Source organism: Oncorhynchus masou, chromosome 6 (genome assembly GCF_036934945.1).
Source record: "Oncorhynchus masou masou isolate Uvic2021 chromosome 6, UVic_Omas_1.1, whole genome shotgun sequence".
Classification (NCBI taxonomy): Eukaryota; Metazoa; Chordata; class Actinopteri; order Salmoniformes; family Salmonidae; genus Oncorhynchus; species Oncorhynchus masou.
In genome coordinates this window covers 33,634,296-33,660,285 of record NC_088217.1, presented here as the reverse complement: position 1 = coordinate 33,660,285, position 25,990 = coordinate 33,634,296, and the positions used below count along the sequence as shown (strand labels likewise).

General features: G+C 45.7%; 1 protein-coding gene across 2 annotated transcripts; it reads left to right on the top strand.

Moving 5' to 3' along the window:
• LOC135541084 (zinc finger protein 385A-like) lies at positions 1–24,840 on the top strand. Of its 2 annotated transcripts, XM_064967206.1 has the most exons (7): positions 1–159; positions 8,970–9,080; positions 18,119–18,290; positions 20,849–21,169; positions 23,320–23,507; positions 24,266–24,352; positions 24,525–24,840. In XM_064967206.1, the coding sequence occupies exons 1-7, from the start codon at positions 1–3 to the stop codon at positions 24,795–24,797; spliced, it is 1,311 nt and encodes a 436-aa protein (XP_064823278.1). In that variant the 3' UTR covers positions 24,798–24,840. The 2 variants fall into 2 exon arrangements, with proteins under 2 accessions (XP_064823278.1, XP_064823280.1); XM_064967208.1 differs by lacking the exon at positions 20,849–21,169.
• Positions 24,841–25,990: the final 1,150 nt, after the last annotated feature.

The window sequence follows — 25,990 nt, the reverse complement described above, 5'->3', positions numbered from 1 at the left end:
ATGAACCGTCCAGGGGTGGTCCCTGCCTTCTTCAGGACCCCCACAGTGATCCCACCCCCGCTGGACATGAAGCAATTCCTGCAGTTCCCAATGGACACAGCTCCACCACAACACAGCATGGGCCTCTTCCACAACTTCAACACCAACAGTTACTCAACAGTGAGTAAACGAACTCCACACACACACAGGCATGTTAAGGCACATACCACACATGCACGCCATACATATGCAGACATACACTAACACAGCGCACACACATGTAGACCCCCTTCAACTCAGAGGTCGCACAAGTTTCAAAGCTGTGTAGCAAAATTCGTACTTGTCTTTTCTGGGGCCTGGAGTTTTTCCTGATCTCATGACCTAGTCACGTAAAACACTGGCCCAAATGGTGTAGTTTTTAATTGCATTGGGGTATTCTTTCTCTCTATATGCAGCTTTTAATAGGTTACATTTGGTTATGATATGTATTAAAAAGCTGTTCAATATCATTTAGCAATGTCAGTCATTACTCTATTCTACCTCGGGGGTTTGTGGTATATGGCCAATGTACCACAACTAATGGCTATATCCAGGCACTCCTGGCACCACACCACCTCAGGCCTTATTGCTGAACTATACCACTGCTGCCATCTTGTTGCAGGCTGTCTGAGAATATTCATTGTAATTGGCTTTGGTTTTGCATAATATTCCTCTGGGATGTGCGTGCCAGTCAATTTGAGGGGTCTTGTAACTGTAGACAGGTGAGGTATTCTGATTAAGTGGTTTTATAGAATGATCCTCAATAATAAGCTGACAAGTGTTTGCTATCCCTGTGGCAGAATAAAGTTCTGCATCTTCACAAAATGCCCCAGCGAGCATTTTACTGCAAGACAATTGTAATGAATACTCAGGGGAAAAAAGGTGGAGATTCACACACAGAGCACAGCAGATGTTTATTAAGCCTTCGCAGAAGGTATGAATCATGGTCACAGGCAGGCAATGGTCAAACACAGGTAGGCAGTCAAAACAAACAATACCTCACAACCATACAAACAGAAGGAACAGAACTAAATAGGGAGCTGATGAGACCAGGTGAGAAACGAACGCAGGTGAAACTTCACGTGAAGGTCAGCACGGTGACAAACATTGGTGGGCACGTACACACACACTCAAGCACAAACGCCACATGCACGTACACACACACTCAAGCACAAACGCCACATGCACGTACACATACACAGAGGGCCAGCCCACCTCGTGGGCAAAAAAACCCTGTTGACGGTGGAGAGATGTTTTAAAGTGAATTTCCTGCTATTCTAATAATTTTGCCAAGATTTATTCCATGTTAATGATATCTAAGGGAGTGACTAACAAAACCAGTGGGGGACCCCTGGAGGTCAGGTCCCCTGTGCACCTGCCCAGTTGGTATAGTTTAGATTGCTGGCTAGACTAACTAGACTAACTTACCAATACAAAACATGTTAGCTAACACTCACCTCTGGTTGCCTCTTCTCCGCTGTGGACCCCCCCTCCTCCGGTGCACTCTCCAACCTCAGTAAGTTCTCTGGTCCCACTAAACCTTCAATGCTCACACACCCCGCGGGTACAGCACACCGACAGGACCCCTTGCCCAAAGCTGGAATCGCTGTATTTTAGATGAATCCACTACACGCATTCCAAACATACCACATCTTTGCTGTTACTCTTTATCCACCGTTCGCAAGCTGAGCATGGGTGTATAGGTCGTTAGATGAGTTCATGATAAAGTGAGGTCCAGGGCATTGATGGATATCACCCAATAAGAGAAGGCATGGAGTTATTATAAGATCTCCACCATTAATTTGCGATTTCAGACTGGATTTCTATGATCGTTTTGGTTTCTGCCAAGGTACTTTGAAAGTTTGGTATATAACATTTCTTCCAAATCCGAAGTGCTGGATGCCATCAAAAGTGTTTGCATGATCGAGTAGTTGCTGAGCAGATGCAATTATTTCCAGTACCATTTAAAACAAACACATAAAGTAAAAGTGCTGCCACCATGCCGAACTTGCCGGTCGCCATCTTGAAATCATGTGTGGCAGCGACATGCAGCCATGGTCCATACTGGACCAGATTCTTCTTTATCATATCCATTGATGCTAGGCTCAGGCTCCGAGCTCTTCACCTTCCAACTCACTTAATTCACCCTCATTCAGAACGTCTTCTCTGTTTGCACTTGACACCAATCTTTTTCGACACTCAATCTCCATTTTTATCGCCATCTTCCTCAGATTCAGCTCTACCCTCTGCTTTCTTCAACCTCTTCTTTCTCTTTTTCCAGCTCCATTCCTCCTCAGAAATCCACCTTTCTGTGTCGCTGTCCCAATATTCCTCTTCAGTTGCCATTTTAGAACTTCCTGCAAGCAATCTTCCCCTCACTGCAAGGATAGCCAATGACATTACACCGTATTGACATCTGACTTAAACCAACCAGTTAAAATAAATAAACATTAAATACACATTTCTGCAGTGCCAAGTGGAATTCTAACCAACCCTGTTACACACATATGTAGCAGACCCCTCTCTCTCTCTCTCACACACACACACACACACACACACACACACACACGCACGCACGCACGCACGCACGCACGCACACACACACACACACACACACACACACACACACACACACACACACACACACACACACACACACACACACACACACACACACACACACACAAGCTTTACATGGTCCTAGTTGCTAGGACCATTCATTCACTTTCACTCAAACCTCTCCAGTTCAGTTAAAACATAAATAATGCACCTGTGGAACGGTCATTAAGACACTAACAGCTTACAGACGGTAGGCAATTAGGGTCAAAGTTATGAAAACTTAGAACACTAAAGAAGCCTTTCTACTGACTCTGAAAAACACCAAAAGAAAGATGCCCAGGGCAGTGGCAGACCACGTGTAACACGTTCACAGGACACATCCAAACATCACACCTGCGTGACAGGCACAGGATGGCAACACAATTGCCTGAGTTACACCACGCACAATCCCTCCACCAGTGCTCAGACTGTCCGCAAAAGTCAGGCAGGGCAGGCCTGTTGTAAGACAGGTCCTCACCAGACATCACAGGCAACAACATTGCCTAAGGGCACTTATATTATGGCCACTCTCTCTGAGTGGTTATTACAGCCAGTGAGCCTATGACAGAACATAAACTCAGCAAAAAAAAGAAATGCCTCTTTTTCAGGACCCTGTCATTCAAAGATAATTCGTAAAAATCCCAATAACTTCACAAATCTTCATTGTAAAGGGATTAAACACTGTTTCCCATGCTTGTTCAATGAACCATAAACAATTAATGAACATGCACCTGTGGAACGGTCATTAAGACACTAACAGCTTACAGACGGTAGGCAATTAAGGTCAAAGTTATGAAAACTTAGAACACTAAAGAAGCCTTTCTACTGACTCTGAAAAACACCAAAAGAAAGATGCCCAGGGCAGTGGCAGACCACGTGTAACAACACGTTCACAGGATCGGTACATCCAAACATCACACCTGCGTGACAGGCACAGGATGGCAACAACAATTGCCTGAGTTACACCAGGAACGCACAATCCCTCCACCAGTGCTCAGACTGTCCGCAAAAGTCTGAGAGAGGCTGGATTGAGGGCTTGTAGGCCTGTTGTAAGACAGGTCCTCACCAGACATCATAGGCAACAACATTGCCTATGGGCACAAACCCACCGTCGCTGGACCGGACAGGTCTGGCAAAAAGTGCTCTTCATTGACGAGTTGCGGTTTTGTCTCACCAGGTGTGATGGTCAGATTCGCGTTTATTGTCGAAGGAATGATCGTTACACCGAGGCCTGTACTCTGGAGCGGGATCGATTTGGAGGTGGAGGGTCCATCATGGTCTAGGGCAGTGTGTCACAGCATCATTGGACTGAGCTTGTTGTCATTGCAGGCAATCTCAACGCTGTGCGTTACAGGGAAGACATACCCTTCCTGCAGGCTCATCCTGACAAGACCCTCCAGCATGACATTGCCACCAGCCATACTGCTCGCTCTGTGCGTGATTTTCTGCAAGACAGGAATGTCAGTGTTCTGCCATGGCCAGAGAAGAGCCCGGATCTCAATCCCATTGAGCACATCTGGGACCTGTTGGATCGGAGGGTGAGGGCTAGGGCCATTCTCCCCAGAAATGTCCCAGAACTTGCAGGTGCCTTGGTGGAAGAGTGGGGTAACATCTTACAGCACGAACTGACAAATCTGGTGCAGTCCATGAAGAGGAGATGCACTGCAGTACTTGATGCAGCTGGTGGCCACACCAGATACTGACTGTTACTTTGATTTTGACCCTACCTTTGTTCAGGGACACATTATTCAATTTCTGTTAGTCACAGGAAACTTGTTCAGTTTTTCTCTCAGTTGTTGAATCTTGTTATGTTCATACAAATATTTACACATGTTAAGTTTGCTGAAAATAAACGCAGTTGACAGTGAGAAGACATTTCTTTTTTTGCTGAGTTTATTAACCCTGATAACCTATAGAGGGTGCTCACAGAGCACTGATGAGTAATTTATGAAGATGAGAGAGCCACTAGAGCAGGGGTACTCAACTCTTACCCTACAAGGTCTGAAGCATGATGGTTTCCTGTTTTTCCTGATAATGAATTGCACATACCTGGTGTTCCATGTCTAATTCAGTCCCTGATTAGAGAGGAGCAATGACTACATGCAGTGGAACTGGCTTCCAGGACTAATTCAGTCCCTGATTAGATGAATAAATGCAGTGGAACTGGGTTCCAGGTCTAATTCAGTCCCTAATTAGAGAGGAACAATGAATAAATGCAGTGGAACTGGCTTCCAGGACTAATTCAGTCCCTGATTAGATGAATAAATGCAGTGGAACTGGGTTCCAGGTCTAATTCAGTCCCTAATTAGAGAGGAACAATGAATAAATGCAGTGGAACTGGCTTCCAGGTCCAGAGTTTACCAGTTGTTGTCAGATAATTAGTGCTATTCTCATGAGGACCTGTCATTGAGACCGTGTATAATAAGAACAACAAACAGGCAGTGCAGTGAGGGAGCAAGTTCCGGATGCTCTGTGAGCCTGGCTGCTAGACTGAATGCTCCATGATCCACTTATAAAGAGTTTGCTTGCACCATATATTACGCTCAGCTATCATACTGTCCAATGGATCGAGTGCTGCCCTCGTCTATGGAGAGTGCAGAGTGGAGTAGGTCATGATTTCTCTACCAGCCCCATATGGTGTACAGTATGGGTGGAGGTATGAAGAGAGGAGGGAATGAAAGAAGGGATGTAAAAGAGTGACTTGATGTGTGAGGTCATAACGGAAGACAGAACGTAGAGCCGGGTGGATAGAGAAATGGCAGGGTGGAAAGAGAGAGATCAATCAGCCTGTTCACAACAGCTGGACAAAGAGAGGGAGAGAGAGAGAGATGTTACAAAACACAAAGAGTAGTCCAGATGGCTAACCAAAATTGACAGTAGGACTTGAATAGGTGAGGACAATGACTTGCCGTCTTGTTTGCGCACACACACACCTGCATGCACACACACACACACACACACACACACACACACACACACACACACACACACACACACACACACACACACACACACACACACACACACACACACACACACACACACACACACACACACACACACACACATCTTCACAGATCAAACACCGAGTTGTTGGCATATAGAGAGTGAGAGAACGGTGAGTACAGACAAATTAATTTGGAGTCAGACATCTGGGGGAGGGAGAGAGAAAAAGAGAGTGAAGAGTGGGTGGGAAGTGGTAGGTGTGGTCTCAGGGTTTAAATATCTGTATAACATATCAGGAGAGAGAGGGATAGCGAGAGAGTGACGAGGGGAACAAACAGAACTCCAGGTTAAGGAAGAGGAGTATAAATATAGACAGGAACTGTATTCAACCACTTACATATGGGAGAATAATTACACCTTTTGCCTGGTGTTTGGAAGTTGAAAGTGAAACTAGCCTCTCATTTTGCAGTACAATTTCACAGTAGCAGTCAGTGATTAGAAACTGAATAAAACCTCAGTCCTTTTGGCAGCAGAGTGGAGAAACACCCAGCCTGGGTTGTGGATACAGAGAAGAGTGGTCAGAACCCTCACAACGCTCACAAATCCTGTTTTGGGCTATTTTGTTCACCACTGTAAACATCAGACGTCTGGGTTGGCTTGAGTCAGAACCACATGGTCAACTTGTCTTTGTAAAGAGCTGTGAAGTATTTCAAAATGCTCCACATGCTGTAAAAGCCTTCTATATTAGTCTAAGAACATGTTGCTCACATCAGATTCTAGTTGTCTACTATCGTGGTCTGTTCCAATTCTAAGGGGAGTCCTCTCTACAGACAGTGTTCAGGTGATTTGTTCATACAGTTTTGAGTTTTAATGTCACATGCAGAAGTACAGGGAAATGCCTTTCTTGCAAACTCAAAACCCAACAATGTAATAATAAATAATAATGTATTACTAGGAAAAAAAACACGAGAAATAAGAAGAAATATGCAGAACACAATAAGTAAGTAAGCATACTATATACAGGGTCAGTTCCAATACCATATTTACAATGTACAGGGATACTGTGTGATGGATGGAGGTAGATATGATGGAGGTAGATATGTATAGGAGTAAGGGGACTAGGCAACAGGATATAAAATAAACAGAGTAGCAGCAGCTTGTATGTGAGTGGGAGTGAGGTGAGGTGCTGACTTGTTGCACCCTCGACAACTACTGTGATTTATTATTATTTGACCCTGCTGGTCATCTATGAACATTTGAACATCTTGACCATGTTCTGTTATAATCTCCACCCGGCACAGCCAGAAGAGGACTGGCCACCCCTCATAGCCTGGTTCCTCTCTAGGTTTCTTCCTAGGTTTTGACCTTTCTAGGGAGGTTTCCTAGCCCCCGTGCTTCTGCACCTGCATTGCTTGCTGTTTGGGGTTTTAGGCTGAGTTTCTGTACAGCACTTTGCGATATCAGCTGATGTAAGAAGGGCTATATAAATACATTTGATTTGATTTGAGTGTGTGTGTGTAGCGTCAGTATAAATGTATGTGCATATTATGTGTGAGTGAGCAGATGATGAAGGGAGTGTGTGTGAGAGGCAGTGCAAAAATACAAAATAAAAGGTCAATAAAGATACAAGGTTAACTCAGACAGTCCGTGTAGCTATTTTGTTAGCTATTTATCAGTCGTATTGCTTCGGGATAGAAACTGTTCAAGAGCCTGTTGGTGCCAGACTTGATGCACCGGTACCGCTTGCCGTGCAGAATAGTCTATGGCTTGTGTGGTTGGAGTCTTTAACAATTTTCCGGGCCTTCCTACCACACCTACCACAGTGATGTACTGGGCTGTCCGGCCCCAGTGATGTACTGGACTGTCCGGCCCCAGTGATGTACTGGACTGTCCGGCCCCAGTGATGTACTGGACTGTCCGGCCCCAGTGATGTACTGGGCTGTCCGGCCCCAGTGATGTACTGGACTGTCCGGCCCCAGTGATGTACTGGACTGTCCGGCCCCAGTGATGTACTGGACTGTCCGGCCCCAGTGATGTACTGGACTGTCCGGCCCCAGTGATGTACTGGACTGTCCGGCCCCAGTGATGTACTGGGCTGTCCGGCCCCAGTGATGTACTGGACTGTCCGGCCCCAGTGATGTACTGGACTGTCCATCCCCAGTGATGTACTGGGCTGTCCGGCCCCAGTGATGTACTGGACTGTCCGGCCCCAGTGATGTCCGGCCCCAGTGATGACTGTCCTGGACTGTCCCCAGTGATGTACTGGACTGTCCGGCCCCAGTGATGTACTGGACTGTCCATCCCCAGTGATGTACTGGGCTGTCCGGCCCCAGTGATGTACTGGACTGTCCGGCCCCAGCGATGTACTGGACTGTCCGTCCCCAGTGATGTACTGGGCTGTCCGGCCCCAGTGATGTACTGGACTGTCCGGCCCCAGTGATGTACTGGACTGTCCGGCCCCAGTGATGTACTGGGCTGTCCGGCCCCAGTGATGTACTGGACTGTCTGCACCACCCTCTACAGGGCCATGCAATCGAGGGCTGTGCTGTTGCCATACCAGTCAGTCAGCCAGTCAGTATGCTATCAATGGTACAGCTTAAGAACTTTTTGAGGATATTTCAACCTCTTGGGGGGGAAGACTTTGTTTAGACCATTTGAAGTCTTTAGTGATTTGGACACAGAGGAACTTGAAATTAACATGATCTTTATGAATTATGAAGCCTTTCTTTGATTTATGTGTTTTTTATTATAACATAAATTCTTCAAAATTCACAAGTGACATTAGCTGATGAAGATTGTGTCATAGAACAACCTGTATAAGCTCTCCTAAGTCTGTGTGTACCACATACCTTATTTTTGGCGTTTATCCTAAAACCCTACGAAAACGCCATTAATTTTCCTCATAGGCTTTGTCGAACGAACAATGACAGAGTTAGTACCTACAAAAAGACCCCATTACTATTTCTCTCTATAGGAGACCATTATAACTTCTTAGCCATACAGTTTCCTTGATCCTCCTGCTATACTGTTGGATGGAGTCTGTAATCAGGGCCCTCTAACCCCACTATCAAAAAAGCATTTGAACAGCACCCAAGACCCAAGGCACAGACAGCTCTGGCAGCTGCTGATGAAAATAAACACTCTCCTGTCGTCATCAATCAGGGCTCTCGTCCCTTCTCTAACTATCTCTCTCTCTCTCTCCTCTCTCCCTCTCCTCTCTCCTCTCTCTCTCTCTCTCTCCTCTCTCTCCCTGCTTCCCTTCACTATCTCCCTCCCACTGTAGGGGCCTTTTTCAAAGCGTTTCATTAACTCTGCTACCACCACCATGGCACAATGACCTATGTCTATCTGCTCCCCTACTCAGAGTACTTACCTTATAACCTGCTCTCTGCCCCCTCCCCCTCCAGATGGACCCAGTACAGAAGGCAGTGATGAACCACACCTTCGGCCCCCCCATGATGAAGACCAAACGACCCATCATCTCCTGCAATGTCTGCCAGATCCGCTTCAACTCAGAAGTAAGGCAGTAAGGCACTATCCATCCATCCACCCATGTATCCACCATCCACACATTCATCCAGGCATCCATCAATCCACATTCATCCAGGCATCCATCTAAGTATTCCACACATCATTCTATGCACTACATCATAACCTGACCAATATGTCAATGATTGACTGGACTGCTGGAGCAGGTGTCAAGTGAGAAAGTGTGTCTATGATTCCTCTGCTCCACTTTTCCCCTTGGGGCAGCATTGCTTAGCTTACATTACCGTCTCTATGTTTGACACCATTTCATTGGCACTTCCCAGAAAGGAGTTAATATTATGCAATTGTGCTCTGGCGGGCTGTGGGGACAAAGCAGAGTAGAGGGGGCTGGATGGCTAAGGGATTAAAGTAAAGGGGGCTGGGTGACTAGAGAACAGGGGACTAGGGGACTAAATAACAGGGGACTGGGGGACTAGATAACAGGGAACTAGGGGACTAAATAACAGGGGACTGGGGTACTCGATAACAGGGGACTGGGGGACTAAAGAACAGGGGATTAGGGGACTAGAGAACATGGGACTAGAACAGGGGAATAGAGAACACTGGAGAACAGGGGACTGGGGAACTAGAGAACAGGGGGGACTAGAGGGACTAGGGGACTAGAGAACAGAACTAGGGGACTAGAGAACAGGGACTAGGGGACTAGAGGGGATTGGAGAACAGGGGACCAGGGGGAGAACAGGGGACTATGGGACTAGAGAGGGGACTAGGGGACTAGAGAACAGGGGACTAGGGGGGGACTAGACAACAGGGCACTAGGGGACTAGAGAACATGGGACTAGGGGTGGACTAGATAACAGGGGACTAGGGGACTAGAGAACAGGGGGGGACTAGAGGACTAGAGACCAGGGGACTAGAGAACAGGGGACTAGGGGACTGGGGGACTAGAGAACTAGGGACTGGAGAACAGGGGACAGAGGGGACTAAAAACAGGGGACTAGAGGGACTAGGGGAAGAGAACAGGGGGACTAGGGGACTAGAGAACAGGGGACTAGGGGACTAGAGGAGAACAGGGGACTAGAGGGGACTCGGGGAGAGACAGGGGACAGGGGACTAGAGAACAGGGGACTAGGGACTAGAGAACAGGGGAGGGGACTAGGGAACTATAGAACATGGGACTAGAGGGGGACTGGGGGAGAACAGGGACTGGGGGACCAGAGAACAGGGGACTGGGGGACTAGAGAACATGGGACTAGAGGGACTAGAGAGAACTGGAGAACAGGGGATTCGGGGACTAGAAACAGGGGTAGGGGACTAGAGAACAGGGGACTAGGGGACTGGAGAACAGGGGACTAGGGGACTAGGGGGGGACTAGAGAACAGGGGACTGGGGGACCAAAGAACAGGGGACTAGGGGACTAGGGGACTAGGGGAACATGGGACTAGGGACTAGAGAACAGGGGACAAGGGGGACTAGAGAACAGGGGACTGGGGGATTAGGGGGAGAACAGGGGACTAGGGGACTAGAGACAACAGGGCACTACTAGGGGAATAGAGAACAGGGGGGGACTAAAGAACAGGAGAACAGGGGACTAGAGAACAGGGGACTAGGGACTAGAACATGGGACTGGGGGACTAGGGGACTAGAGAACAGGGGACTGGGGGACCAGAGAACAGGGGACTGGGGACTAAAGAACAGGGGACTAAAAGAACAGGGGGGGGACTAGAGAACAGGGATTGAGGGGACCAGAGAACAGGGACTAGAGGGGAACTAAAGAACAGGGGACTAGGGGACTAGAGAACAGGGTGACTAGAGGGGACTAGAGAACAGGGGAGGGGACAAGGGGAGTCTTGAGAACAGGGGACCAGGGGGGGACTGGGAGAAAAGGGACCAGGGGACTAGGGGAGAACAGGGGACTAGGGGATTAGATAACAGGGGACGATGGGACTAGAGAACAGGGGACTAGAGGGGACTGGAGAACAGGGGACTGGGGACTGGGACTAGAGAACAGGGACTAGGGGACTAGACAACAGAGGACTAGGGGACTAGAGAACAAGGGAATAGGGGACTAGAGAACAGGGGACTAGGGGACCAGAGAACAGGGGACTGGGGGACTAGGGAGAGAACAGGGGAAGAGAACAGGGGACTAGGGGAAAGAACAGGGAACTAGGGGACTAAATAACAGGGGACTGGGGTACTAGATAACAGGGGACTGGGGACTAAAGAACAGGGGATTAGGGGACTAGAGAACATGGGACTAGAACAGGGACTAGGGGAATAAAGAACAGGGGACTAGGGACTAGAGGGGACTAGGGGAGAACGGGGACTAGAGAACAGGGGACTTGGGGACTAGGGGAGCACAGAGAACATGTGACTAGGGGACTAGAGGGACTAGGGGACTAGAGAACTAGGGACTAGAGAACAGGGGACTTGGGGACTAGACAGCAGAGGACTAGGGAACTAGAGAACAAGGGAATAGGGGACTAGAGAACAGGGGACTAGGGGACCAGGGGACTGGGGGACTAAAGAACAGGGATTAGGGGACTAGAGAACATGGGACTTGGGGACTAGAGAACAGGGGACTAGGGGACTAGAGCACAGGGGACTAGGGGACTAGAGAACAGGGGACTAGGGGACTAGAGAACAGGGGACTAGGGGACTGGAGAACCGGGGACTAGGGGACTAGAGCACAGGGGGTTAGGGTTCTGAGATGTTGAGGTTGGATTGAGTGTTTCAGTCTGTGTCTTAAAAGGAAACACACTGGAATGACTGCTGGCCAAGTGCTTATGATATATCATCAGCAAGCAATAGGACAGCCACCAACTGCTTTTCTTTCTGGAATGCTTCATGGAGATAGTTGTGATCAAGGGATTGTGAGGGGTCAGCGAGGGTGAATGTGAATGCAACGAAAAACTGACTTGATCTGGTCATTGGGTGAAATTTGAGAAAGTAGTGAATGCTGACAAAGCACATTCCAGCATGTCTTTGTACAGGGCAGCAAAAATAGGATGACTGAGGGAGTAGAACTAAAGAATTAACATAATTAACAGAAGAGTGTTCACATACACTACCGGTCAAAAGTTTTAGAACACCTACTAATTCAAGGGTTTTCTTTATTTTTACTATTTTCAACATTGTAGAATAATAGTGAAGACATCAAGAATGTTGAATAACAAATATATCATAACATATACATCCCTTGTGGGTTATTCAGAGTGGTTTGTTCCATCGGCATGTAAAAGTGATTAGGATCTTGGATGTTTCTGCACACATTCCAGTAGAGTGGGGGTCTAACAGCTAGGTGCTTATGACACTGACTGCCTTCGGAAACATACAGTCATAAAGACAGAAGCCCTCAGCTCTGTACACATCATTAAATGTGAAATAAGCACATAAACCAATGCTCAGTTTGAATGCATGTCTTTGTCTGTATTTTGTATTTTATTAGGATCCCCATTATCTGTTGCAACAGCACCAGCTACTCTTCCAGGTGTCCACACAAAACATGAAACTTGACATAATACAGAACATCAGTAGACAAGAACAGCTCAAGGACAGAACTACATCAATTCAAATAAAATACAAATGGCACACGTTGTCACGAACGTCGTCTTGAAAAGGACCGGACCAAGGTGCAGCGTGGTGAGCGTACATTTTTCTTTCTTTTTTAAATGTCGCCAACAAAACAATAAACAACAAAAACTAACGTGAAGCTCCGTAAGGCTATACATGCATTAAATGAAGACAACAACCCACAAATGAGAAAAGGATAAAAGGCTGCTTAAGTAGGATTCCCAATCAGAGACAACGATAGCCAGCTGTTCCTGATTGAGAATCATACCCTGCCAAAAACAAAGAACCAGAAAGCATAGACTTTCCCACCCGAGTCACACCCTGACCAAACAAACATAGAGAATAAAAGGATCTCTACGGTCAGGGCGTGACACACGTAGTCTACATATCAATACATACACACAAACTATTTAGGTCAAATAGAGGAGAGGCGTTGTGCCTTGAGGAGTTGCTTTATCTGTTTTTTTAATACCAGGTTTGCTGTTCATTTCAGCAATATGAGATGGAACGGAGTTCCATGCAATAATGGCTCTACTATAGGCTTTCTTGAATTTGTTCTGGATTTGGGGACTGTGGAAAGACCCCTAGTGACATGTCTGGTGGGGTAAATGTGTGTGTCAGAGCTGTGTGTAAATTGACTATGCAAACAATTTGTATTTTTCAGCATATTAATGTTTCTTATGAAAAGAAGAAACATTCATTTGTTGAAAATCAAATTTTGTACTGTAACCACATACATCTGTTGTCCTTACATTATTTTCTCTGTATATGATCCTCTCTCCTTGCTGCTGTGTGTATTAGAACACAAACTCACCTGTAAACATACACGGTCAAATCTGAGGCTGTTTTTAAGGCCTGATTATACAACCCCTCCCCCTCCCCTACACAGATGGGAGCATTTTATCACCAGTAAGATGTGGTGAGACCTGTTTTCCAGTCATAGACTGCATTGAGTATAACAATTTCACTGTAGCAGGCTTAGGCAATTTGCTTCATAATGTGCACTGCGTGTATTCATCATTATTGTTGTGTAATATTAAATGTTTTTGAAGTGCTTCACAATGGGTATAGAAAGTACAGGCCAGGGTACATTGGACCAGCTTGAGGGATGGGTATATCCCCTAAACATACAATAAAAGTCTCTTTGCTCAGGGGAAACGCAGTGTCACCTCTAAGCCAGACTCAAGTTTGACACACGATCCTGGCTAAAAATATTGACACATGCCAATGAATAAAGCACTAAATACTTTTCAGGAAAGAACGGTGGAAACATAGACAGGGGAGCGTCTGAACCGCCATAACAGCTGCATCTATCTACCCTCTCGAATCCACTCTCCTGGACACCATGTTCTCACATTCTGTAGTACACACTCAAATCAAATCCAATGTTATTTGTCACGTGCCAAATACAACAGGTGTAGACTTCACTGAGAAATTATAATAAAAAGAATAATAGTAACACAAGGAATAAAATACACAAGAATAAATCAATAGAGTACCAGTACCAGGTCAATGTGCAGAGGTACGAGGTATTTGAAGGCAGGGTAAAGTGACTTGGCATCAGGATAGATAATAATAGCAAATGAGTGTAAAAGTGTGTGTTTTTGTTGTCGGTATGCGTGTGTGTGTTATGTAAAAAGAAGAGATAGGGGCGGCAGGGTAGCCTAGTGGTTAGAGCATTGGACTAGTAACCGAAAGGTTGCAAGTTCAAATCCTTGAGCTTACAAGGTACAAAATCTGTCGTTCAGGCAGTTAACCCACTGTTCCTAGGCAGTCATTGAAAATAAGAATTTGTTCTTAACTGACTAGCCTAGTAAAATAGAAATGTTTGTGTGAGTGTGTGTATATATAGTGAATGTACATAGGGTCAGTGCAGATAATCAGGGTAACCACTTAATTAGCTATTTAGCAGTCTTATGGCTTGGGGATAGAAGCTGTCCGAGAGCCGATGCTCCGGTACTGTTTGCCGGACAGTAGCAGAGTGAAAAGTCTACGGCTTGGGTGGCTGGAGTCTATGGCAATTTTTCGGCTATCCTTTCACACCGCCTGATATAGAGGTGGTGGATGGCAGGGAGCTCGGCCCCAGTGATGTACTGGGCTGTTCGCACCACCCCCTGTGGCGCTTTGTGGTCGAGGGTTTGCTGTAGGGTCAGGTGTCACTGTCGTCAACCCTGTGTGTGTGTCGTCTGTCCGTCTGTGCCTGTATGTTGCAGCGTAGAATAGTGTACTGTGTGTGGTGTGTATGTGTGTGTTCAACTTCCACTGCTGTAAAAACTCGACTGGACCCTTGGCCACCTGTTTGGCCTTCACTCTCTTTATGCATCATCATCAGTACAGTCAGTGTGTGTGAGAAAGTCCTGAACTCCATCTGCTCTACCAGTCCCGTACTCAGTAATCTGAGAGGGAAAGTCAGGTTGTGAGCTCAGAGCACAATGGAAGTTCTCTAATAATTAAAGAATAGTCTGCTCACAGTATACAGCCAAGGATCTGTTATTGCAGCACTACTGCATTTCAGAAGCACAGTTAGAGACACTATTATATAATACTTTCCACATGTTTCAAATGTTATACCCCAGCCAGCATATATTGTCTTTCCTGCTATGAACAGTAAGATATTTTGATATAAATATTTAAAATAAAGTACCGGCAGCACTCTCACTGAATTGTGTTTTCTGTCAGTCAACACTGGCTAATCCATGGATTAAACGTCATCATCTGCTGAACCAGATACAATTAACACCTGAAGCTGAACCAAACCAACATATCTGGATTGATTCATATAAACTCAGAAGCAAACCTATCACACTGCCAGTCTGCCACCGGTAATGTACTGTATACTGCAATTCATTCCAAGCAGCCACCAGCCATACAGGACAGGCTGTCAGAGCTCAGCCCAGCTCTCTATGCTGCAAGACCGACGTCACATGCCTCTTTATTGTGCTGCATTGGCTATCGTTACCACTGCAGCACCACAAAGCTGGACACCTTCTCTCTCTCTCTCTCTCTCTCTCTCTCTCTCTCTCTCTCTCTCTCTCTCTCTCTCCATGTCAATTTCAGTCCCTAAGATAGATCCTGCTTCCTTTTCCTTTGTTCCGCCTCTTCTTCATACATGTTGATGTCTCTATCTCTTTCTCTCTTTCTGGTCTACTTCCTGTGCCCCTTCTCTTCTGCATTTCCCTCGTCCTCCCTCTCCTCTCCCACCCCCCCTCTCCTCCATTGTGTTGCGTGTCGGCTGAACAGTAGACTTGGCTGCTAGACCAGTTCTCTCTGGTTCCTCTGCCTTTGTCACTCATAGATTAAACATCAAAGCCGCATCCTGCTCAGAGAGAAAAGGATCATATTTTCATATCCACTTTTCATAAGGCTTCTTAACCTATTCCAAACATCATGTACTCCTCTTTTATAACTCTTCAGTCCTACACTAAAGATCTCTCTTTCCTCCTTCCTTCTAATCTCTTTCTAGACTTCCTCTGCGCTATCCCCTCTTCCTGTCTCCCTGTCCGTCTCCCCTCTCTGTTGTCAACTCTGTTCAGTTGTAATTGATTGTTGAATTTCATTGATCCCCCAAGACCCAAACACTGAAGGTCAGGACAGAGCTTCAAAACCAAAGCTTTCCTCCACCGAGAGAGAGAAGAGGAGATGAGAGAGAGAGAGAGAGGGAGAGAGAGAGAGAGAGAGAGAGAGGGAGAGAGAGAGAGAGAGAGGGGGTACAATCTGAAATAGTGAAAGTAGAGTGGGAGAGAAGTGAGAGAGAGAGAGAGAGAGAGAGAGAGAGAGAGAGAGAGAGAGAGAGAGAGAGAGAGAGAGAGAGGGGGGTACAATCTGAAATAGTGAAAGTAGAGTGGGAGAGAAGTGAGAGAGAGGCAATTACTTTTCTCTGTAAAACTGTCTCTTTGGAGAACATAACTGTTGCTGAGTGGGTTACCCCTCCTCCTTCATGTCTAATCTGGGGCTATATGTGTACCTCTGTCGTCGGCAATTACTGCCTGAGGTTTAGGGAGGCATTCCTGACACGTCCCAATAGCCCCCTCACCTCGTTGATGCCCCCCTCACTCCCTCGCTACTGCCAAGCCCCAGCTCTCTTTGTAGCTATGTAGCTGCCTACAGTACCACACAGCCTCCCTTGGTGACACTCTGGCCACTCACATTACTTATTCCTCCTTGAGCAGCAGTAGTCAGGTTGCAGCTGTCAGTGTTTCCTCACACCTCTGGATCTATTTTAGATAATCCCATTCCCAACACTCGATAATCATCAGACTCAGTTCAGTAATTAGTCATTTACAGCAGAGGAACCACCAGAACATTCTATAATTCTCCTCTGTAAAGACAGACTAGAGGTGTCCTGAACATTATAGTACTATATAGGGTCTGGAATGTTCTAGAACGCTTCAAGAATTATTACTGCTGACCTACTGTCTGTACACTCAGTGTAGTTCTCACATTGACAACACACCACAGAGAGCATGTGCTCCTCAGCTGCTGTATTTTGTGCTATTTTGTGTTGAACAAGGATAGTTATGAAGTCACTACAGTCCCTGGCTCGAATCCAGGCTGTATCACATCCGGACGTGATTGGGAGTCCCATAGGGAGACGCACAATTGTTCCAGCGTCATTCAGGTTTGGCCGGAGTAGACCGCCATTGTAAATAAGAATTTGTTCCTAACTGACTTGCCTAGTTCAATAAAGGGTAAATTACATTTTATTTTTTTTTTAAACACCACTGTGCAGACATTGGGGATCTCAGTGATAAATTAATCAGAGATGCATAATTGATCTACTGAACTGCTGAAGAGTGCTCCAGCCAGTCAGCCAGCCAGCCAGCCAGTCAGCCAGCAAGCCAGTCAGCCAGCCAGCCAGCCAGCCAGTCAGCCAGCAAGCCAGTCAGCCAGCCAGCCAGCCAGCCAGCCAGCCAGTCAGCCAGCCAGTCAGCCAGCCAGCCAGCCAGCCAGCCATTCAGCCAGCCAGCCAGTCAGCCAGCCAGTCAGTCAGTCGGTCAGCCAGCCAGTCAGCCAGCCAGCAAGTCGGTCAGTCAGCCAGTCAGTCAGCCAGCCAGCCAGCCAGTCAGCCAGCCAGCAAGCCAGTCAGCCAGTCAGTTAGTCAGTCAGCCACAGGAACAGGCAGGTACAGAGCAGGGACAGCACAGGGCTCATATGACCGCCTGAAGCCATTCTGCTGAGAGACGTCCAGTTAACACTATGGCTAGAGTTTACTCCACTGACCTCACTGGGTCTCAAACAGGCCTGTGAATGATAGATACTGTACTAAACTACAGCCGTAGTGTGAAAATAAAACAGCCAGGGTGTGCGTGGTGTCCCATGCTATTGGAGTGAGTGAATTATCATCTGCTAAAGATTGTGTATATATTTTTTTATTTCTGATATACGCAGATATCAGATAAGCATGGTGCTCAGAAGAGTGTGAATAATAATACCCATGTGGATTATGATGTGACATATCATGTCATGCCCTCACCTCCCCATGTTCTTTTCTCAGAGTCAGGCAGAGGCCCACTATAAGGGGAACCGCCACGCTCGGAGGGTAAAAGGCATTGAGACCTCCAAGACTCGCCCCCAGGAGGGTGACAAGCTGGCCACTCTCCCCACCGCCGACCCCTCTCCACCAGGCCCCTCACCATCCAGCCCAGGCCCTAACCCTAGCAAACAGGGTAAGCACCACCTGTGCTCTACACCGCACACACACACATGCTGAACCCACACAAAGATATAACCTAAACACACACATGCTGAACCCACACAAAGATATAACCTAAACACACACACATGCTGAACCCACACAGAGACATAACCTAAACACACACAAGTCACTGCATTTAATCTTGGCAAGGTAACTGGAAACATGACCCAATTTGTAAGTCGCTCTGGATAAGAGCGTCTGCTAAATGACTTAAATGTAAATGTAAATGTAAATACAAACAGTGTGGTTATTCCCTCCGTAAGGCAATCAAACAAGCATCGTTTCAGTAAAGAGACAATGTAGAGTCGCAATTCAACGGCTCAAACACGAGACATATATGGCAGGGTCTAAAGTCAATCACGGATTACAAAAAGAAAACCAGCCCCGTCGCGGACATTGACGACTTGCTCCCAGACAAATTAAACAACGTCTTTGCGCGCTTTGAGGACAATGCAGTGCCACGACACAGCCATCTACCAAAGACTGTGGGCTCTCCTCCGTAGCCGATGTGAGTAAAACATTTAAACGTGTTAACACTCACAAGGCTAACGGCCCAAATTGCATCCCTAGCCGCATCCTCAGAGCATGAGCAAACAAGCTGGCTGGTGTGTTTAGGACATATTCAATCAATCCTTATCCCAGTCTGCTGTCCCCACATGCTTCAAGATGTCCAGCATGGTTCCTGTTCCCACGAAACCAAAAGTAACTGAACTAAATTACTATCACCCCATAGCACTCAATTCTGTCATCATGAAGTGCTTTGAGAGTCTAGTCAAGGATCATATCACCTCCACCCTACCTGATAACCTAGACCCACTCCAATTTGCTTACCACCCTGATAGGTGCTCAGACGATGCAATTGCCATCACACTGGAAACTTCCCTATCCCATCTGGACAAGAGGAATACCTATGTAAGAATGCTGTTCATTGACTATAGTTCAGCATTCAACACCATAGTCCCCTCCAAACTTATCATTAAGCTTGAGACCCTGGGTCTCAACCCGGCCCTGTGCAACTGGGTCCTAGACTTTCTGACTGGCCGCCCCCAGGTGGTGAAGGTAGGGAACAACATCTCCACCCCGCTGATCCTCAACACTGGGGCCCTACACCGGTGCGTTCTCAGCCTTCTCCTGTACTTCCTGTTCACCCATGACTGCGTTGCCATGTATGCCTCCAACTCGATCTTCAAGTTTGCAGACAACACTACATTAGTGGGCTTGATTACCAACAATGACAAGACAGCCTACAGGGAGGAAGTGAGGTCCCTCGGAGTGTGGTGTCAGGAAAATAAACTCTCACTCAACATCAACGTCAACAAAACAAAGGAGATGATTGTGGACTTCAGGAAACAGCAGAGGGAGCACCCCCCCCCTTTAAATAATGTCACTTTAATAATGTTTACATATCCTACAGTACTCATCTCATTTCGCTACACTGCGTTAACATCTGCTAACCATGTGTACGTGACCAATAAAATTTGATTTGATTTGACATGCTGGACCCACAGAGAGATATAACCTAAACACACACACATGCTGAACCCACACAGAGATATAACCTAAACACACACACATGCTGAACCCACACAGAGATATAACCTAAACACACACACATGCTGAACCCACACAGAGATATAACCTAAACACACACACATGCTGAACCCACACAGAGATATAACCTAAACACACACACATGCTGAACCCACACAGAGATATAACCTAAACACACACACACATGCTGAACCCACAGAGATATAACCTAAACACACACACATGCGGAACCCACACAGAGATTTAACCTTAACACACACACACACGTTTCAGTCTGTGTGTGTGTAAAGTTCAGCTGTTTATTCAGAGATCAGGGTGAAACCGAACAGTCGTACAGAGGGATGTCTGCTAAGAGACGCCTCTGTCAGCACTGACAAGAATCAGCTTCCCAGGCATCCGTCACTGGGATTGGCCTGCAGAGGAGAGGAGGGTGGTGGGGAGTGGTTAAATACTATGTAGTATAAAGGCTCTACTGGCTCTCAACACTTGTATTTTGTTTATCTCTTGGTTCAATTGGCAGGCCAGATGACCCTGTGCTACATACAGGGGTTAAGCTACAGTAACATTAAGATTATTGTGCTTTTCTACTGACCCTCCTTCCACCCTCTCCAACCTGAATAACTTGACATGACCCAGATATTCCACCCTACCCTGACTCACTCCAGATAGGGGAGACAGATGTGTGGCCCTCTGGGGCAGAGTTTTGACCCTGTAAGTTCAGACATAGTACTGTACTAGTGCCGCAGCATCATCATCATCATCATCATCATCATCATCATCATCATCATCATATTATCTGGTGTGCTCTACACGTAAGTGATAATGTCCAAGAATCCGGTGTTTGTGGATATATTGGCATGGGTGTTGTTAGGCCCGAGACAAAGTCAAGTTTTTAACCAATCAGCATTCAGGATTAGAAACACCTTTTGTATAAAATATGGTAAAAAATGTTCTATTTCCTATCTGTTCTCTTCACAGATGACGTCCAATCCCGCCCACATTCAAACGGCTCAGACATGACACCCAGCCCCATCCCCATGTCGGTCCAAGACACCTCGCTGTGTCCATCACTGCCCCCTTTGAGTACACCTATGCCCACCACCTCCACCTCCATCCCCTCCCCGGCCCTTTGTGCCCCCCAGGTGGACACCCCTATGGCGGGCCCCCCTGACACCCTGACCCCGGCCCCCAGCCTCTTTTCAGGGGAGTCTGAGGAGGACAAGGCCAAGAAGCTGCTCTACTGCTCACTGTGCAAAGTGGCCGTCAACTCCCTCTCTCAGCTAGAGGCGCACAACAAAGGTCAGGCTCCTTCCAAAGACAGAACTGATAACGCAATGTGTAATAAAGTCTATTGTCATTGAACATTCTGGCCTAGATAGGTATTGCCTTCTCAGCAGCCTCAAAATTAGCCACACAAAGTGATGCTTAAGCTTTTACAAACACAAACATTTACAAACATTTTATGTGTCCTCCTTCACACCCTGATCTCTGAAATTGAATCATGGGATACCACTGTTACACACAAGGGACAAAACTACACACAGTGGCATAACTGATTAAATATATTTTCTTCCACTCAAGGATTTATGAATACACTGCAAACTACGGCCAAGGCATGGTGGTTGAATAACTTCACAAGGACAAATATTGCAATACTAAGCCAGGGCTTCTGATGCACACACAGAACCAAAGTCACACTCCCAGGGAAGAAGAGTTAACAATGAATATTTCAGTGTGTTCAAGGCTAGATTAACCAGCTCAACTCAAATGACAGAAGAACAGCTTGGCTTTCATTCACCACATAGAGAGACAGGACAATACTTCCATGCGTCTGGTTCATTTAAACAGATATAACAATCAGACTGTTTTCTTTCAGTTACAATACGACATTTTAGTAGATGCTGTTATCCAGAGTGACTTGTAGTAGTGAATGCATACATTTTCATTCATACTGTTCCCCATGGGAATCGAGCCCACAACCCTGGTGGTGTAAGTGGCATGCGCTACCAACTGAGCCACATGGGACTACTAGTTATGTTTGTGTTTCCTAAAGCCATCCCTCCAAAACAAACACACCTGGAGGTAAATACATAGTGCAAAATTTTGAACATGAAAAGTTATTAATAAACAAATTAGGCACATTTGAACAGAAATGGAATGGTTCATTGGATGAGTCTAAAACTTTGCACATACACTGATGCCATCTTGTGGCCAAAATCTGGGCTGGAATAATACATTGTTTTTTAAATTTTACCTTCATTTAACCAGGCAAGTCAGTTAAGAACAGATTCTTATTTTCAATGACGGCCTGGGAACAGTGTGTTAACTGCCTGTTCAGGGGCAGAACGACAGATTTGCACCATATCAGCTCGGGGGTTTGAACTCGCAATCTTCCGGTTACTAGTCCAACACTCTAACCACTAGGCTACCCTGTGGCCTTTATCTTGCTTTTCAAAGATGATGGTACAAAAAAATACAAAAGAATGGTTGTTTTTTTCTTTGTATTATCTTTTACCAGATCTAATGTGTTATATTCTACTACATTACTTTCACATTTCCATAAACGACAAAGTGTTTCTTTTCAAATGGCACCAAGAATATGCATATCCTTGCTTCAGGGCCTGAGCTATAGGCAGTTAGATTTGAGTATTTCATTTTAGGTGAAAATTGAAAAAAGGGGATAAAATCCTTGACCTCATGCTCCTTTGAGACCCCGCTTTCAAAGTCACTGAGATCTCTTCTTCTAGCCATGGTAGCCAAAATAATAGGCAACTGGGCATTTTTATTCATGACCCTAAGAATGATGGCATGTTAATTACTTGGTACACTCAGGAACCACACCTGTGTGGAAGCACCAAGCACCTGCTTTCAATATACTTTGTATACTTCATTTACTCAAGTGTTTCCTTTATTTTGGCAGTTACCTCTAATGTACAGTATAATCAAGACCAGGGATGGGAAACTTTGATAGGGGTGGGGGCCACCAAAAATCTGAACTCATCATGTGGGGCTCAGTCTGCTTACTCACATCCATACTCACACATGTAGTCAGAGCCGGCACTAGCCTTTTGGGGGCCCTAAGCTAAATTTGGTTTCGCCAGTTGCTCTTCCCTGTACTAGACTGAGAAAGGAGAGAAGGAAATGTTCCTTTAAAAAAGAGCCAAAAGAAGGTGTGAACAGGGACTGACCGTGAAATGAGAGTGAACAAGAGAAATAGGATATAATGGTTCTGTACTACATGACAAGACAAGAAATGTAATTTCTTAATAGTACAAAAAATACATAAAATATCAATGTTTTGAAATGAACAAGAACATCATGAAATGTAGAACTACATTACACTCCACAGAAAAAATATAATCAAGGAGTTATCAGGCCTAGTTTTATTAAAATGTACAAACAACAACAACTAATATTTCCTTCTCTACCACTCTCTCCACGGGTAACAGGTACCAAACACAAAACCATCCTGGAGGCATGGAGTGGGCTGGGCCCCATAAAAACGTACCCTCGGCTGGGCCCTAACCTGAGCCCAGACCAGGCAGGGGGGCTGCCCTCGGACCACAACACTCAGGAACGCACCTTCCACTGTGAGATCTGCAACGTGAGAGTGAACTCTGAGCTGCAGCTCAAACAGGTGAGTGAGTAAGTAACACGACCACTGCCCAAGAGTGAAGTTTCCCCTAGGTACAGATCTAGGATCAGCCAGTGGTGTAAAATACATAAGCAATAATACTTTCAAGTACTCCTGAAGTCGTTTTTTTGTGGTATCTGTACTTTACTTTACTGTGAATATTTTTGACAACTTTTACTTTTACTTCATAACATTTCTAAAGAAAATGATGTACTTTTTACTCCATACAAGCACCTGTTATATTTAGAAGGCTCAGGCAGGACAGGAAAATGGTCAAATTCACGCACTTATCATTGGTCATCCCTACTGCCTCTGATCTGGCGGATTCACTAAACACAAATGCTTCGTTTATAAATTATGTCTGAGTGTTGGAGTGCGCCACTGGCTATCCTTAAATAAAGGAATTTGAAATTATTTATACTTTTACTTTTGATAGTTAAGTATATTTAAAACCAAATACTTTAGACATTTACTCAAGTAGTATTTTACTGGGTGACTTTTACTTGAGTAAGTTTCTATGAAAGTTTCTTTACTTTAACTTAAATGTGAGAACTGGGTACATGTTCCACTACTGGGATCAGCTACCCCTCCCCCAATCCTAACTAGTGGGGGAAATGCAAAACTAACCACAGATCAGCATCTAGAGGCAACAGTACCTTATACCTACAGCTTAATTCATCATTCAGATACCTCACTGAAAGAAGGATGCACATTTGGAGAAAGAAGAAAACCTATAACGCCCCACTTATTTTTCTCTTCAGCATATATCCAGTCGAAGGCATCGGGATGGAGTTGCAGGGAAGCCCAATCCCCTCCTTAGCCGGCATAAGAATCGCACAGACTTTGTGGTAATGATCCAATTATGTGTATAGGCTATAGCAATATTTCTAAATCATTATTTGATGATTCAGGCATTTAGCTCAGGGTTGTCTAATAGACAGCATACCACAGTTTGCCTCTTCTCTCACCTTACTCATTACTCATTTTAACCTTTACACTGTTTCTCTCTCTGGATCTCAGTCATCCTTGACCTTCTCAAAGGAACTTCCAAAAACACTGGGCCATGGACTGTTTCCTAACCCCCTGGCTGTTGCCGCGGCGATGGCAGCCGCTGCCTCCTCCAATCAGCTGGCTCAGCTGCGTGCCCCTGGTCCCATTTCTCACACTCAGAACTACCATCCCCACCACCACCTCTTACAGGGCACACTACACGGCACGCACCTCAGCCTCCTAAGGCCCGCCCCTGGGCCTATGCGCACCACCCATGGGCCAATCCTCTTCTCCCCTTATTGACGGTGATGGGATGGGGCACTATCAGGAAGGAGCACACTGTGAAGTAAACAGGGAAAACCATTGATAGATAATAAACAGATGTTAAAACTTAAATATTTGAAATAGGAAAGACTGCCTTTTCCTCTCTACCCTTCTACCCTTTTTTGTTTAATAAATTCCAAAGCAAAGGATGGACAGCTTGCAGACATTTTAAAGAGGAAGGATGCATGACAGACTAAGATGGACTTTCTGTCAATGCTTTCCCTCCGTTAACCCTCCTCTAACCTTCAGTTAAAAATATTTGTACAGGTCAAACTTGTATCCTGGCTGAGGGTGATTCAGTAGACTGAGTGTTCTATTTCCTCCACATCTCTGCATTTCTGGTTCAGTGAACTCCCACCCAAAGCCATCTGCAATTTACGTTGCATACTGCAAAACCCTGTTGGGGTGTTCAATAATCCAAGTGCAGTACCTATCTACAGGTGTAGGATCTCAATTTAATCAACCTGTTGCAGAAAATTTGTAGTGTACAGTGCCTTGCGAAAGTAGTCGGCCCCCTTGAACTTTGCGACCTTTTGCCACATTTCAGTCTTCAAACATAAAGATATAAAACTGTATTTTTTTGTGAAGAATCAACAACAAGTGCGACACAATCATGAAGTGGAACGACATTTATTGGATATTTAAAACTTTTTTAACAAATCAAAAACTGCGTACAAAATTATTCAGCCCCCTTAAGGTAATACTTTGTAGCGTCACCTTTACAGCTGTAAGTTGCTTGGGGTATGTCTCTATCAGTTTTGCACATCGAGAGACTGACATTTTTTCCCATTCCTCCTTGCAAAACGGCTCGAGCTCAGTGAGGTTGGATGGAGAGCATTTGTGAACAGCAGTTTTCAGTTCTTTCCACAGATTCTCGATTGGATTCAGGTCTGGACTTTGACTTGGCCATTCTAACACCTGGATATGTTTATTTATGAACCATTCCATTGTAGATTTTGCTTTATGTTTTGGATCATTGTCTTGTTGGAAGACAAATCTCCGTCCCAGTCTCAGGTCTTTTGCAGACTCCATCAGGTTTTCTTTCAGAATGGTCCTGTATTTGGCTCCATTCATCTTCCCATCAATTTTAACAATCTTCCCTGTCCCTGCTGAAGAAAAGCAGGCCCAAACCATGATGCTGCCACCACCATGTTTGACAGTGGGGATGGTGT